Genomic DNA, 13,933 nt, shown 5'->3' with positions numbered 1-13,933 from the left:
ACTGGGCCGAAAGATGAACATACACAAAACTAATAATTTACTTCAGTAGGATGTTTTAAATGTGTGTGCAATTGCTGGTACTTAGGTTATGAACTCTAACAAGAAAATGAAATCATTTTCTAAAAAGGGTCTAGTCCTGGCTCATTTAAACATATGCAGCCTAAGAAATAAGGTTGATGAAATAATTAGAATTTGTCAAATAGAAAATATTCATGTCCTTGCACTATCAGAAACACATTTGGACGATAGTTTTGACAACTCTGTATTAGCAGTCAATGGCTACAACCTGTATAGAAGAGACAGGGATAAACATGGTGGGGGTATAGCATTGTACATCAAAGAAAACATTGCAGCCTTCACAAGATATGATATAATGTGTGCAGATATTGAAATACTATGGCTTCAGATTCAAATGGCCTACTGCAAGCCTTTTCTAGTTGGTTGCTGTTATAGGCCTCCCAGTTCGCATGCTTGTTATTTAGATAAAATTTGTGACACACTAGACAAAGTGTCAGATGAAAGCAAAGACATTTTTCTTCTAGGGGATTTTAATATAGACTGGTCTTCTGAGCTTTGTCCCTTACGCAAAAAACTGTCCTCCATGGCTAGTGTATGTAATCTTACCCAAACTGTTACACAGCCCACAAGGATTTCCTTTGGTAAAGATGGCAAGAAGACTTCTACGTGCATTGACCTAATATTCACCAATATTCCAGGGCATTGTTCACAAACTGTTTCCAAAGCGGTGGGATGTAGTGATCATAATTTGATTTGTCTTTCAAGAAATTCAAAATCGCCCAAATCAGGGGTTAGGATCGTCCTCCGCAGGTCATTTAAAAAGTTTAACCCAGATGTATTTATATCAAACATCAATAATATGCAATGGTCAGACGTTTGTGAAGAACAAAAAGTCAATGTAGCTTTAAAAATATTTATGGACAAGTTAATGACTTTGGTCAATAAGCATGCCCCTCTTAGAAAAAGGACCGTAAGGAGTAACAGTGTACCATGGCTGGACAGTGAATTGAGATCTCTCATGCTTCAAAGGGATATGGCTAAAACAGCTGCTCAGAAATCAGGATTATCTGAAGACAGGAAGACTTACTGCAAATTGAGAAACAAAGTCACTAAACTAAATCATAGTAAAAAGAGGGATTATTTTAAACAAAAAATCAATAATGCTGCTAATGACAGTAAACAATTGTGGAAAACGTTAAATGTATTGATGTGCAAAAAGTCAAAGTCAACCCCAAAATTTGTAGAATGTGAGGGGCAGTTTATCACTAGGCCATATGACATTGCAAATTATTTTAATGACTTTTTTACAAACAAAGTTAACAAACTAAAGGCTGGTATGGATATTCCTAACAGTCCCTCATGTTGTAAATTGATTGATGATACAATGACTGGTAAAACCTGCCAATTTGAATGTAAAACAGTAACTCAGGATGCAGTTGAGAAGATGCTTCAGTGCATTTCTGAGGATACATCTTCAGGTATAGATAATCTTGATGGAAAAATACTTAAAGTAGCGGCAAAACAATTGGCCAAACCTCTTTGTCATATTTTTAACACGTCAATAATAAGTGGTACTTTTCCTGAGCTTTGGAAACAGTCAAAAATTATACCACTACTTAAAGATCCAAAAGCAGGTTTTACTGGATCAAACAGCAGACCAATCAATTTACTACCAATACTAAGCAAGATTTTGGAGAAGATCATTTTTAATCAAATAATGTACTATTTTAGTGCAAACAATTTGCTTACAAAATTTCAACATGCATACAGACAAGGTTTTTCTACAAATACTGCACTGGCACACATGACTGAGGAATGGCTGACATGTTTGGATGAGAGGAAACTAGCGGGAGCTGTGTTTTTGGATTTTACTGCAGCTTTTGATGTAATTGACCACAGTCTCCTTATTGCTAAACTTAAAGCATATGGCTTCTCTCAGTCAGCATTGACCTGGATGTATAGTTATCTATCCAATAGGACACAGCAGGTCTTTTTTAATGGTAGTCTATCTAGCAGTATAATAACATCATGTGGCCTATCACAAGGAAGTTGTTTGGGTCCACTTTTATTTTCAATCTTTATAAATGATTTACCTCATGTGGTCAAAAAGGCTAGTGTTGTAATGTATGCTGATGATGTCACTCTTTTTACTGCAGCATCTACAATACCTGAACTGGATGGGAGCCTACAGCATGAGCTAAACACAGTAGTGGACTGGGTGAAAATGAATAGACTGGTACTCAACATTACTAAAACTAAGTGTATGATATTTAGCAAACGAGATATGTTGCCAAATGTCTCCTCACCAAAGTTATATATAGATGGTGCTTTGGTTGAACAGGTCACCAAATTTAAACTGCTGGGCATCAGATTAGATAACCACTTGATTTGGTCTGATCAGTTAAATCACATTGTCAGAACGATGGGCAGGGGCATCGCTATGGCAAGAAAGTGCTCTGCATATTGCTCAACCGATATATTAAAAAATGTTGTTCAAAGTCTTGTCTTATGTCATTTACAGTACTGCCCAGTAGTCTGGTCCAGTGCAGCCCAAAATTATCTACAAAAACTACAAATTGCACAGAACAGAGCAGCAAGAGTAGTTTTGCATTGTCCTTTTCGCACTAATGTCCAGAAGATGCATAATAAACTGTCCTGGCTAACTGTGAAAGCAAAAGTAAAATGTAGTCTTCTGTTGTTCATGTATAAAGTCTTGGCAAATAACACACAGAATTATTTTAAAGACAAAATATTATTCAGTGGTCATTGTCATGAGTATGTGACACGCCAAGTCAGTAACAGCATGGTCATAGTTCCAAGCCCAAAATCTAATTACATGAAGAAAACCATCTTATATAGGGCCGCTATAGAATGGAATACACTCCCATCCAGTGTTAGGCAAATCCAAAACCTATTAATTTTTAAGAAAATTATAAAGCAGAGATTCTTAGAGATGAACTATTGATATTTATTTATTGTGTAAAGAGTATTTTGTTCTGCATGGTTCTCCATTGTGATAATGTTACTGTATATTGCTGTTTTTTACAGTTATTGAATAATTTTATATTTTATGTATTAATAAACTGTAAAATTGTATGCTGATTTTGGACCCCAGGAAGATTAGCAACCACAGTTGTGGAAGCTAATGGGGATCCAAACAAAATAAACAAATAAATAAATAAATAAATAAATCATTTTAATGTAATTTATTATTTTATTGTGATTATGTGTTGATGCCTTTTACTATTTCTAAATATCTGTAATGTCTTTGTTTTATGTAAAGCACTTTGACTTGTCCTGTACATGAAATGTGTTCTACAAATAAACTGCCTTGCCTGCATAATGACAAAGATTTTGAATCGTTTGAAGGCTTTTTGGTCTGTGGGGCTCCTGGTGCAGCTGGTAGGTATCGGCTGGCTAAACAGGAGCAGCTTAGTGGTCATTTAGGCAAAAATCTGGGTATGAGAGGAGTTCAGAGAGGCCATGGAGAACGACTTCCAGGTCGAATCAAGTTTATTTGTAAAGCACATTTAAAAACAACCTCAGCTGACCAAAATGTGTACAAGACGAAACATTAAATCACCCAGTCAACAATAAAATGAACAAGGCTCTTTCCGACTGTAGGAACCTTTAGCAGTTCCTATAACCTTTTCAGGAACCAGGCCGTTTTTTCGTGCATTCCGACATATAGGAACTAGGGACCAAAGCCCTCAGTTCCTAGAACCATTTTAGTTCCTGCTCCGAGGCAGGGTCTGAGCGGGGTTCTATAGGAACCCTCATGACGTAGGTGTTTGGTGACTGGTAGCTCCGCCCCTTGCCAGATTTCCGCATTTTGTGTCCCCGCCACATTTAAAAAACACGGTTGCACATACGGACAAAAACAACAACAAGCAAGCGATAAATGGACCGACGAGGAGGTCGAAGCTCTTCTGACCGTCTACGCCACAGAGGATTTTCAGAGAGGTTTTGAAGGTTTGCAGCGAAATATAAAAATATTCCTGACGATCAGCTCTCAGTCAGAGAACGCGGGATAACGCGACGCAGCGCACGTAGAAAACTCACACAACACTACAAATAAATTAAGGACCACGACAACCGGAGCGGGACGAACCGAAAAAACAGTAAATTGGACAGTTTGTACCACCGACATGTTTACTCGGGCAACGCCGCAGCAAATGACTCCTGCGTGCGGCAGGAAAAGCCAGTGTGATATGCAGCTTATACACACATGTAAATAGTTATTTTTGCTCTGCTGTATTCACTATAAAAAAATAAATGACTTTGTAAAGAGTCTGAAGTTTTCAGTTTGTGTCTGTTAGATGTGCTCTGGCCACATCTATAAAATATTAGCTAATAAAAATATTGAGTAGTTATTAACTTATCACATCTATAAAATATTAGCTAATAAAAATATTGAGTAGTTATTAACTTATCACATCTATAAAATATTAGCTAATAAAAATATTGAGTTGTTATTAACTTATCACAGCTATGAAGTATTAAATAATCCATCTTTGGCCGCTACATTTTAATTCTTATCCCTGGTTGTAAATTACGTTAGTTTATCAACTTTATAATATGCTCCATATCACAGAACGAAGTTTATCATGTTTAACCAAGATCTGACACAAATTACACACCTGTAAACATTTCACCACCTTTTTATATTTTTACCTTCATCTACGCTAAATCTGTGTGACCATGTCCTCATAATTCTAAACCATAACTCAGTCACAACCAACCCTTCAGTGACGAATTACTCCTCCACCTTTCTACTGATGATTCCATAAAACACACAAAGCTTAAAGCAGATGATGAGATCTTTATTTTACACATAACACAAAAAAAAAAGAAAAAAAGAAAAAAAATGAACATATGATGCATTTTCTATGGAACATTTTCTCTTTAAATGTGAACATCATGTATACATGTATGTTCTGTCTGTGGAACTTCCAGAACATGATGCTTATTATGAAGAGGTGTGTAGTGATTAGCTGGAAGGCAGGAGGTAAAACATCCAGGCTGTTCTCCATCTCCTTCAGTACCTGCAGCAGGTGGTTGTGTCCATCCTCTCCAGTGCAGCTTCAAGCAGCCACAGATGTATTGAAATGTCTCCCTGGACATACAGAAATTCTCTGTCCACTGCTCATCGGTAAAATTGAGAACAACCTTTTCCCACTAGTTATCAGCTTTGCTCCGGACCAGCCGGACGGTGAGGAGTTCAATGAGCTGCAGCAACGTCTGAAACAGAACACGGGTTACAATAAACCCGCCGTCTGAAGTATTTACTTATTGTAACACAGACAGTAGAAAACTGTAAAAACTGTAAAATGTTTACTCATAAGACACGTATACAATCGGCGCATGTTTAATAAGTTAAACTTACACGTCGTCTCCTTTGTCTGCGGCGGATCTCCTGCCGCTGGAGTCTTCATCTTCTGACTTTCAGGAGCCTTCCAGCCTCGACGTGAGACGCCTGGTTGTATCGTCCATCAGTAACATCTCCATCTAGCAGAGCATGAACACTACGATCTCTTCCTTCTCCATGTTAGCTTGCCGTGTTGTTTTGTTTTTAGCGGGTTTTGTTTTGTTGTTATGTGGCGCTAAAGTCACACGTCACTGTCGCAGACGTATGCATCACATCGGTCCCGCTACCGCCCCCAACTCATGTACGAATGCAACATGAAACAGTTCCCCTGGAGAAGGTAGTTCCTAGAACTAGGACAGTTATTAGAACTGCGTTCTTAGAACTTCTCTGTCGGAATGCGCCTAATTAAATCAAACAAAATAGGAATAAAACAGCACTACAATAAAACAGATAAAACACATTAAAATAATATAAATACAAATAAGAACAGACACACGCACGTCGCAGCGTTTCAGCAGAAACATTGCGGTTCCTCAAGGCTCTGGAAGTTGTGGTGGAAAGAGGACCGGAGGGTGTGATCCCGCCACAGAGGGACCACACTCTTCAGCCTCCCTGGTGAGGTCTCTTCAGGGGTCCTGGAGAGGAGGGTCAGTGGTTTGAGTCTTGAGGAACAGTGGACCAGCTCTGTGTCCTCTGCAGGATCTTGGAGGGAGTTCATCCACCCAGTCTACATGCTTTGTGGATTTGGAGAACGTGGTTGACCGCGTCTCTTGGGGAGTCCTGTGGGAGGTGTTTCAGGTCCATCCCTGAGCCTGTGTGGATCCTTCAGCAGCTTCACTCCTGAGTCTCCTTGATGGTTGTATCTCAGGTCCAGCTGTCAGATGGGAGGGTTGGAGGTCAGAGCTGAGGCCAGAGAAGCACAGACATCCTTTTAGCAGAGACAACAGGAAGTGAACCAGCTGTAACTTCTGGTGTCAGATGCATGAAACTGAACCATCAAAGGTCCGACCCATCCCTGTCTGGGACAGTTGCAGGTTCAACCTCCAGGCTGGAGGTACCGCAGTCCGAGGAGGAAACCGAGCTTTTATCTGACTTCCATCAGACCCACGAAGTCCCTTTAACATCTCAGCATGTGGAGTAAAACATGCTGAACACATTCCAGCTACAAGGACCAGTTTTCAGCTAGTTTCACTCGTCCATTCAGAGCGGACTGACCTCATCGTGGCTTCCAGTCTAAAGAATTTTAACCTGGTTTTTATAACAAGACTGTGTTTAATCAGGAATATGTGCATCATAATTTATTCTGCAGCAAGTCTGAATGTCTGAACGACAGTAAGCCTGTTCATTTATCTTTAAAGTGAGCCATGTTGGTGTGTTCGTCCTCCCAGCTGAGGCTCACAGTTTCAGGCCGGGACGGACGTCACTTCCACTGGGTTTAAACGGCGTCTCAGTAGCTGAATAAATGCTGCTTGTGCTTTAATTCTGCTCACAGCTACTGTAACATGTGGAAGTTTGTTCACCACACAGATCACAGCATCCTCCTGATAACCAGATCAGAGCAGAATCCAGCAGTTTGCTGCTGATTGTTAGAAACGGAGTCTGTCTACTTATACATTTACTCCATTTAAACATTAAACCCCAAAACTTTTAACATGACTCGTTGACTTAAAGATAATCTTCCACAGCCGTTTACATTCAGTAGGTTTAGTTTATTTCAGTAATCAGAGTATTTTCTTCCTCATTCGGAACAAACATCATCGCTGGAAAGAAAACAGCTTCCTGCACGTGCTGCGTATTTTAGACATTTTCAGTCCGTACATGAGCGGGTTAAAAAGTGGCTGACATGTTAGAAAATACAAAGATAAAAAGATTCGGAGGATGATGGGAACTCTGCTCATATCAAACCGACTCTGTACGATCTCGAAGAAACCACCACAGCAGAAGTTGAGCAGAGAGGCCAGGTGAGGCGTGCAGGTGCTGACGGCTTTCTGTCGGGTCTGTTTGGACCCACAGTAACACACTCGGAGGATCCTCATGTACGTGTAGAGGATAAAAAACACAGCAAGGAAAACACTGGACGCAGTGACAAAAAGTCCATAAATGTTATTGACGGTTGTGTCGGAGCAGGCCAGTTTCACTACAGAGTAGTTGTCACAGTAAACTTTGTTAATGACGTTTCCACACAGCTGCAAGGAGAAACTCAGTGATGTTGTAGAACAGACATTTGTAGCCGTTGTCATCAGGGAGCTGTACTGCAGAGGAAAGCAGATGGCCAGGTACCTGTCGTAAGACATGACGGCTAAGGTGGTGAACTCTGTTGTCCCATAAGTATGCATACAGAAGACCTGCAGGAAGCAGAGAGGAACAGAAACCGTGTGGAGGTCAGAGAGGATCTGGTCCAGCAGGAACGGAAACAAGCCTGTACTACCATACAGCTCATTTACAAACAGGCTGCACAGGAACATGTACATAGGTTCATGTAAGCTCCTGTTCACACAGATCAGCACCATCAGCAGCACGTTGCAGATAATTATCAGCACATACAACGAAGTCAAGATCACAAACCACAAGTATTTCAGCAGTTTGGTGTCAATGTAGGCACCAAGAACAAAGAAAGAAACCTGAGTGGAGTTCATCATCTCCTACAGTCTCTGCTCAGGACCGGCTCAGATCACGCGCTCCTGTTGCTTTACTTAAAGTAGTAAAAGGCATTAAAATGTATCAGAAGCACCAGCAGTTCACACCAGAACAGCCCCAATCATGACAAACACCTCAACCTTCAAGAGAGGCCCTGACAACTGATCTGAGTCCATCTCTGCTGCTTTTAAACCTCCAACTTTCCTCCCACTGCAACACCCTGAGGTCATTATCAGCAGCGTTTCCAGGTACAACCCTAATCATAAAAAAGCTCCATGAGGACGGATCTAAAACCGAGCTGAAGAACCAAACTTTCATCCATTTCTCTCATTTAAAGAAATATTAAGATATTCATATTGGAGTTTTTATTGACATAAAGGTAATTTAATCAAATATCAAAAATAAAGAATGTTGGACAGTCGCAGTGATATTTGCCCAATGCCTGGGGCAATTTGGCGTCAATGGCGACTAAAGTTATGGTTTAATTGACTTTGGGGTCAAAGTGCATGTTGTCCACTAGCCTCTGCATTGGACACCTGCTAACGTACCGCTGCTACAGCCTTTGGTTGTGGAAGCTGAAAACAGCCACCCCTGGGCAGACAACACAGAGTACAAAGTTTGAAGCAGATTGGAGAAAGTTAACTTTTTTGGGATCTTAGCACACACACACACACACACACACACACACTGCTGGTTTCCTGTTGTGTGAGACGATGTCACATTCACCTGTAAAGTATTTTGCAGCATATTACCGCTCACATTAGCAGCTAATGCTAAAGGCAGATTTATCGTGCGGCAGTTGTGTGCAGTCGGCTATGGCGTAGCTGTCGCTGGTGAGTTTTCTCTCCACTCGAGCGTAGGGAGTGCACGTTGTTTTGGTGTCATGTTGCAGGTTCTCCTCCTAACTTGAAGGTGGCAGCAGAGGTAGTATCGGCCAGTAAACTCACCAGGTTGGAATTATTTTGATGGTTCACTTCAGTTCAGTAGGTATTTCCTGTTTTAAAACAACAAACAGCTAACGTGCGGGCTCTCACACCAGCAGCTAACGCTAAGCACGCAGGCTCTCACATCAGCAGCTAACACTAGGACCGTGGGCTCTCATATTAGCAGCTAACACTAAGACCGCTGGCTCTCATATTAGCAGCTAACGCTAAGACCGCGGGCTCTCACATCAGCAGCCAATCCTAAGACCGCGGGCTCTCACATTAGCAGCTAATGCTAAGCACGCGGGCTCTCACATTAGCAGCTAATGCTAAGACCACTGGCCCTCACATCAGCAGCTAACACTAGGACCGCGGGCTCTCACATTAGCAGCTAACGCTAAGACCGCAGGCTCTCACATCAGCAGCTAACGCTAAGCACGCGGGCTCTCACATTAGCAGCTAATGCTAAGACCGCTGGCCCTCACATCAGCAGCTAACACTAGGACCGTGGGCTCTCATATTAGCAGCTAACACTAAGACCGCTGGCTCTCATATTAGCAGCTAACGCTAAGACCGCGGGCTCTCACATCAGCAGCCAATCCTAAGACCGCGGGCTCTCACATTAGCAGCTAATGCTAAGACCACTGGCCCTCACATCAGCAGCTAACACTAGGACCGCGGGCTCTCACATTAGCAGCTAACGCTAAGACCGCAGGCTCTCACATTAGCAGCTAACGCTAGGACATGGGCTCTCATATTAGCAGCTAACGCTAAGACCGCGGGCTCTCATATTAGCAGCTAACGCTAAGACCGCAGGCTCTCACATCAGCAGCTAATCCTAAGACCGCGGGCTCTCACATCAGCAGCTAATGCTAAGATGGCGGGCTCTCACATCAGCAGCTAATGCTAAGACCGCGGGCTCTCACACTAGCAGCTAACGCTAGGACCGTGGGCTCTCATATTAGCAGCTAACGCTAAGACCGCTGGCTCTCATATTAGCAGCTAACGCTAAGACCGCGGGCTCTCACATCAGCAGCTAATCCTAAGACCGCGGGCTCTCACATCAGCAGCTAATGCTAAGCACGCAGGCTCTCACATTAGCAGCTAATGCTAAGATGGCGGGCTCTCACATCAGCAGCTAAGGCTAAGACCGCGGGCTCTCACATTAGCAGCTAACGCTAGGACCGTGGGCTCTCATATTAGCAGCTAACGCTAAGCACGCGGGCTCTTACATTAGCAGCTAATGCTAAGACCGCAGGCTCTCACATCAGCAGCTAACGCTAAGCACGCAGGCTCTCACATTATCAGCTAATGCTAAGACCGCTGGCCCTCACATCAGCAGCTAACCCTAAGACCGCGGACTCTCACATTAGCAGCTAACACTAGGACCGCGGGCTCTCACATTAGCAGCTAATGCTAAGACCGCGGGCTCTCACATTAGCAGCTAACGCTAAGACCGCGGGCTCTCACATTAGCAGCTAACACTAAGACTGTGGGCTCTCACATTAGCAGCTAACGCTAGGACCACGGGCTCTCACATTAACAGCTAACGCAAAGACTGCGGTTTCCGTTAGAGGACACAGCGCATGAGTCAGAAAACACGTCAACCAGCTGGAAATCAGACAGAAAGATTCTCTCAGCAGGTGGAGATGGAAGCGTCTCGCTCCAGGGAGGAGCAGATGGAAGATTTCTCCGTGTTACGCCGATAGCGTCATGGTTGTCATGTCAACGTCACAGCTGATCAAGCTGAATCTACGTCATTGTAGGAGTTTCTGATCGTGTTACGGCTTTAAATGGATCCAGTGTTCTTTGTAGGTTTTATTAACATCAACGCGTATCTGAGATGTGAACTTTAGGAACATTTAGAGCGACTCTGATGGATGAAGCTTCATCAGGACATTCTTCTCTCAGTTCAAATCATTATTAACCATCATTTAATATCATCTACTTTTACTGGATCATAAGAAATGAACTCATTTCTGTTGATTCATGCTTTGATTGCTTCTATTTTCTTAATTAATAACTTATATTTTTTCACATTTAGGTAACAAGTCTTGCTTTTGAACTACAAACCCAGGACCTTCAGAGTTAGTCTGATCATTCAGCCTGTTCATAGTTGATGTCCCTACAATAAACTGGTTTTAGACATCATGGATCTGTAGGACGGGTTCAGCTCAGCTGTCTTAGAGCCAGTTTGGACTTGGAACTTCAGTCTGGTGGTAAAAATCAGATTTATCTGATTCAGATCTACAGAGAAGTTTTAGAAAGTGTGTGAGTGGAGTTTGATGTTGGTGTCATCATACCTGAACACACGGATAAACATCCAGGACTCCTGAGGTGCGACGTCCTCGGTGGACCAGTCAGACCACAGCTGAGCTCGGGCTGATTGGTCTCTGGTTAACAGCTTTGACTGGAAGAAGCTGCAGAGGGAGTTACTGTGGCCGAAGTCTCAGCGACAAACATGTTGACATGACCGTTGACCTCTGGGACAGTGTTGTTTGTGGCAGAATCTCAGTTTTAGTTTTCAGGATGAAAATGTTTATTAGTTTGATAGTTTTATTCGACCAAAACTCAAAAAGGTTTTAGTCTAATTTTAGTCAAATAAAAAAAGAATTAGTTTTTTAACAAATTTATTTAGGTCAATAAGATGCATTAAAAAGTGGAATCAAGGTTGACAGGTTATAACAAGTAATTCATAAAACAAGTCAGCCTTTTACATAATAACCAGATTTTTACCAGACTGACATCTTTAGCCGAGACTTTCCCATCAACATGGAAGCAAAGCTGCCGTGTTACTAACTGCTGCTTGTCAGAAACTTTTATTTCTGTCTTTTTTCATGAATTGATGCCGAACGTCATCATACAAACATGTCACACAAGAAAGGTTCCGGTTCCGGGCTGAAGAACGTCCTCACACATCTTCCAGCCATGATGGATGCAGCCTGCTTGTCCTGCAGCAGGAATCCTGAGACCAGACTCTGAGGGTTAATCTGTTTGTGAAAACGGATGCAGGTTTATGTGTGTGCGTATCAGCGCTGTGCACCACCACCTGGAAGCTGGTGTGATTCTACGTTTTATGTTTGTTTCTTTCACTCTGATGACAGACTGAAACACGAGTTTAGATAAAATAATCTTGCTTTTAACGTCTTTCAGGGCCAGCGGATGAAACGAGCGTTAAAACCCATGTTTCCATGTGACGTTTATTCCTGACTCCGTCCAGGAGCACCATCTGTTTCCTGTCAGCTGACCTGAACGGAGACGAGCAAACAGACCTTTATGTTTCACACGTTCTGCTGCAGCTGGAAGCAGCTTCTGTCTGACAGCTGATCCGTGTCCATGAGGGCCTCCTGAAGACGTTCAGCCTCATTTGATCTGAACGTTTGAGTCTGGTTTCTCCTCTGACTGCATCCCTGCTGCTTTTCTGTCTCTACAGACTGAATCGGGTTGTGTTTTTCTTTCCTTTGTAATGGTAGGTTGGTCTTTCTTTGTCCCTCGCTCCTGTCCTCTCCTGGTTCTGGTTTTCCTCTCTGGGGTTGTTTAGTAACTTGTTCTGCTAATGACGGGGAATTTAAGTGAAATTAAATCTAAAAATCTAACCTGTGGATTTCCTCACCAAAGAAACCGTCTTTGAATTGTTATTTTAAACCATGTCAGCCTCGTCCTGCTTATTGAGCTTGTAGGAGAGATGAGAATCGGCTGAAAGGAATCAAACTGCAGCGACCTGGAAGCCGTCGGATGTTTGAGCAGATGCAGAACAACTCTCAGATCCTCATCCAGCTCCAGGGCCTGAACGACTCTCTGGCCAGCCGTCCCATCTTCGTCCTCGCTCTGACGTCCTACGTCTTCACCGTCCTGGTGAACCTGACGCTCATTGTCACCGTGTGCCTGGATGAGACGCTCCACCAGCCCATCTACGTCTTCATGTGCAACCTGTGTGTGAACGGGATCTGCGGAGCATCCAGTTTCTACCCGAAGCTGCTGTACGACCTTCTGGCTGACCATCAGGTCATCACGTACGCCGGCTGCATGACTCAGATGTTCTTCACCTACAGCTATGTGTTCTGTGAGTTCACCAGTCTGACCGTCATGGCGTACGACCGCTTCGAGGCCATCTGCCGGCCTCTGCGGTACCGGGCGCTGATGACGGGGCAGAAGGTGGTGCAGCTGCTGGCGTTCACCTGGAGCCTCTCGCTGATGGAGACCGCGGTCGGCATCTTCCTCCTCATCAGGCTGCCGCTCTGCAAACGCCACATTCCCAAAGTCTTCTGCACCAACTGGGAGGTGGTGAAGCTTTCCTGCTCCAGCACGGTGGCCAACGACATGTACGGCCTCCTGCTCGTGGTCCTGCACCTGCTGCAGGCCGGACTCATCCTGGTGTCCTACGTGCACCTGGTCCGGACCGCCGTGCGCTCGCAGTCTGACCGCAGGAAGTTTCTTCAGACATGTCTGCCGCACCTGGCAGCGCTGCTCGTCTTCACCGCGTCGCTGCTGTTCGACACCTTGTTCTCTCGCTACGCCGGCGGCTCCATGGCGGCGCTGCAGAACGCGCTGGCGGCGGAGTTCCTGGTGGTCCCGCCCCTCGTCAACCCCGTCATCTACGGCGTAAACCTGCAGCAGGTCCGGACCCGGATCCGCCTCCGGTTCATCCTCAGAACTGGAACCTGACTGGAAACTGAGGAGTTTCAGGGTGGAACTGGTTAAGTTTGACAATCTGAGTCAGAAATGATGCTGAGAAAAATAAAGTTTTTATCTGATCGCCTCTGAATTCTGTAAACGCGATTAAAACCTTTAAAATGACTTTTATTAAACATTTAATCCTTTGAAATCCATTGTTTAATTAAGATAAAGGCATATTTGAAAGTTGTGTGAATTCTTTGATCCGTTTTTGAAAGGTTTAATTTTATAAAGAAATAATTCAAATTGTGTAAGATTAATTTATTAAGTTAATAAATAAAAATAATCTGAATTATTCATGAACTTAACAATG

General features: G+C 43.3%; 2 protein-coding genes across 2 annotated transcripts; one reads left to right on the top strand and one right to left on the bottom strand.

Moving 5' to 3' along the window:
* Nucleotides 1-6,313: 6,313 nt before the first annotated feature.
* Nucleotides 6,314-8,917, bottom strand: LOC121645846 (olfactory receptor 11A1-like). Its single transcript, XM_041994588.1, has one exon. The coding sequence runs from the start codon at nt 8,023-8,025 to the stop codon at nt 7,141-7,143; it is 885 nt and encodes a 294-aa protein (XP_041850522.1). The 5' UTR covers nt 8,026-8,917; the 3' UTR covers nt 6,314-7,140.
* Nucleotides 8,918-11,840: 2,923 nt separating this feature from the next.
* On the top strand, nt 11,841-13,712 carry LOC121646047 (olfactory receptor 8A1-like). Its single transcript, XM_041994922.1, has 2 exons — nt 11,841-11,968; nt 12,100-13,712. The coding sequence occupies exon 2, from the start codon at nt 12,682-12,684 to the stop codon at nt 13,609-13,611; it is 930 nt and encodes a 309-aa protein (XP_041850856.1). The 5' UTR covers nt 11,841-11,968; nt 12,100-12,681; the 3' UTR covers nt 13,612-13,712.
* The last annotated feature ends 221 nt before the right edge of the window (nt 13,713-13,933 follow it).

Source organism: Melanotaenia boesemani, chromosome 9, assembly GCF_017639745.1.
Source record: "Melanotaenia boesemani isolate fMelBoe1 chromosome 9, fMelBoe1.pri, whole genome shotgun sequence".
In the NCBI taxonomy this organism is placed as follows: domain Eukaryota; kingdom Metazoa; phylum Chordata; class Actinopteri; order Atheriniformes; family Melanotaeniidae; genus Melanotaenia; species Melanotaenia boesemani.
Note: the sequence above shows the minus strand (reverse complement) of the source record. Positions and strands in the feature narration are given on the sequence as shown.

Excerpts from the sequence above, each read along its gene's own strand:
- LOC121645846 (XM_041994588.1), bottom strand. The coding sequence starts at position 8,025 with ATGATGAACTCCACTCAGGTTTCTTTCTTTGTTCTTGGTGCCTACATT.
- LOC121646047 (XM_041994922.1), top strand. The coding sequence starts at position 12,682 with ATGTTTGAGCAGATGCAGAACAACTCTCAGATCCTCATCCAGCTCCAG.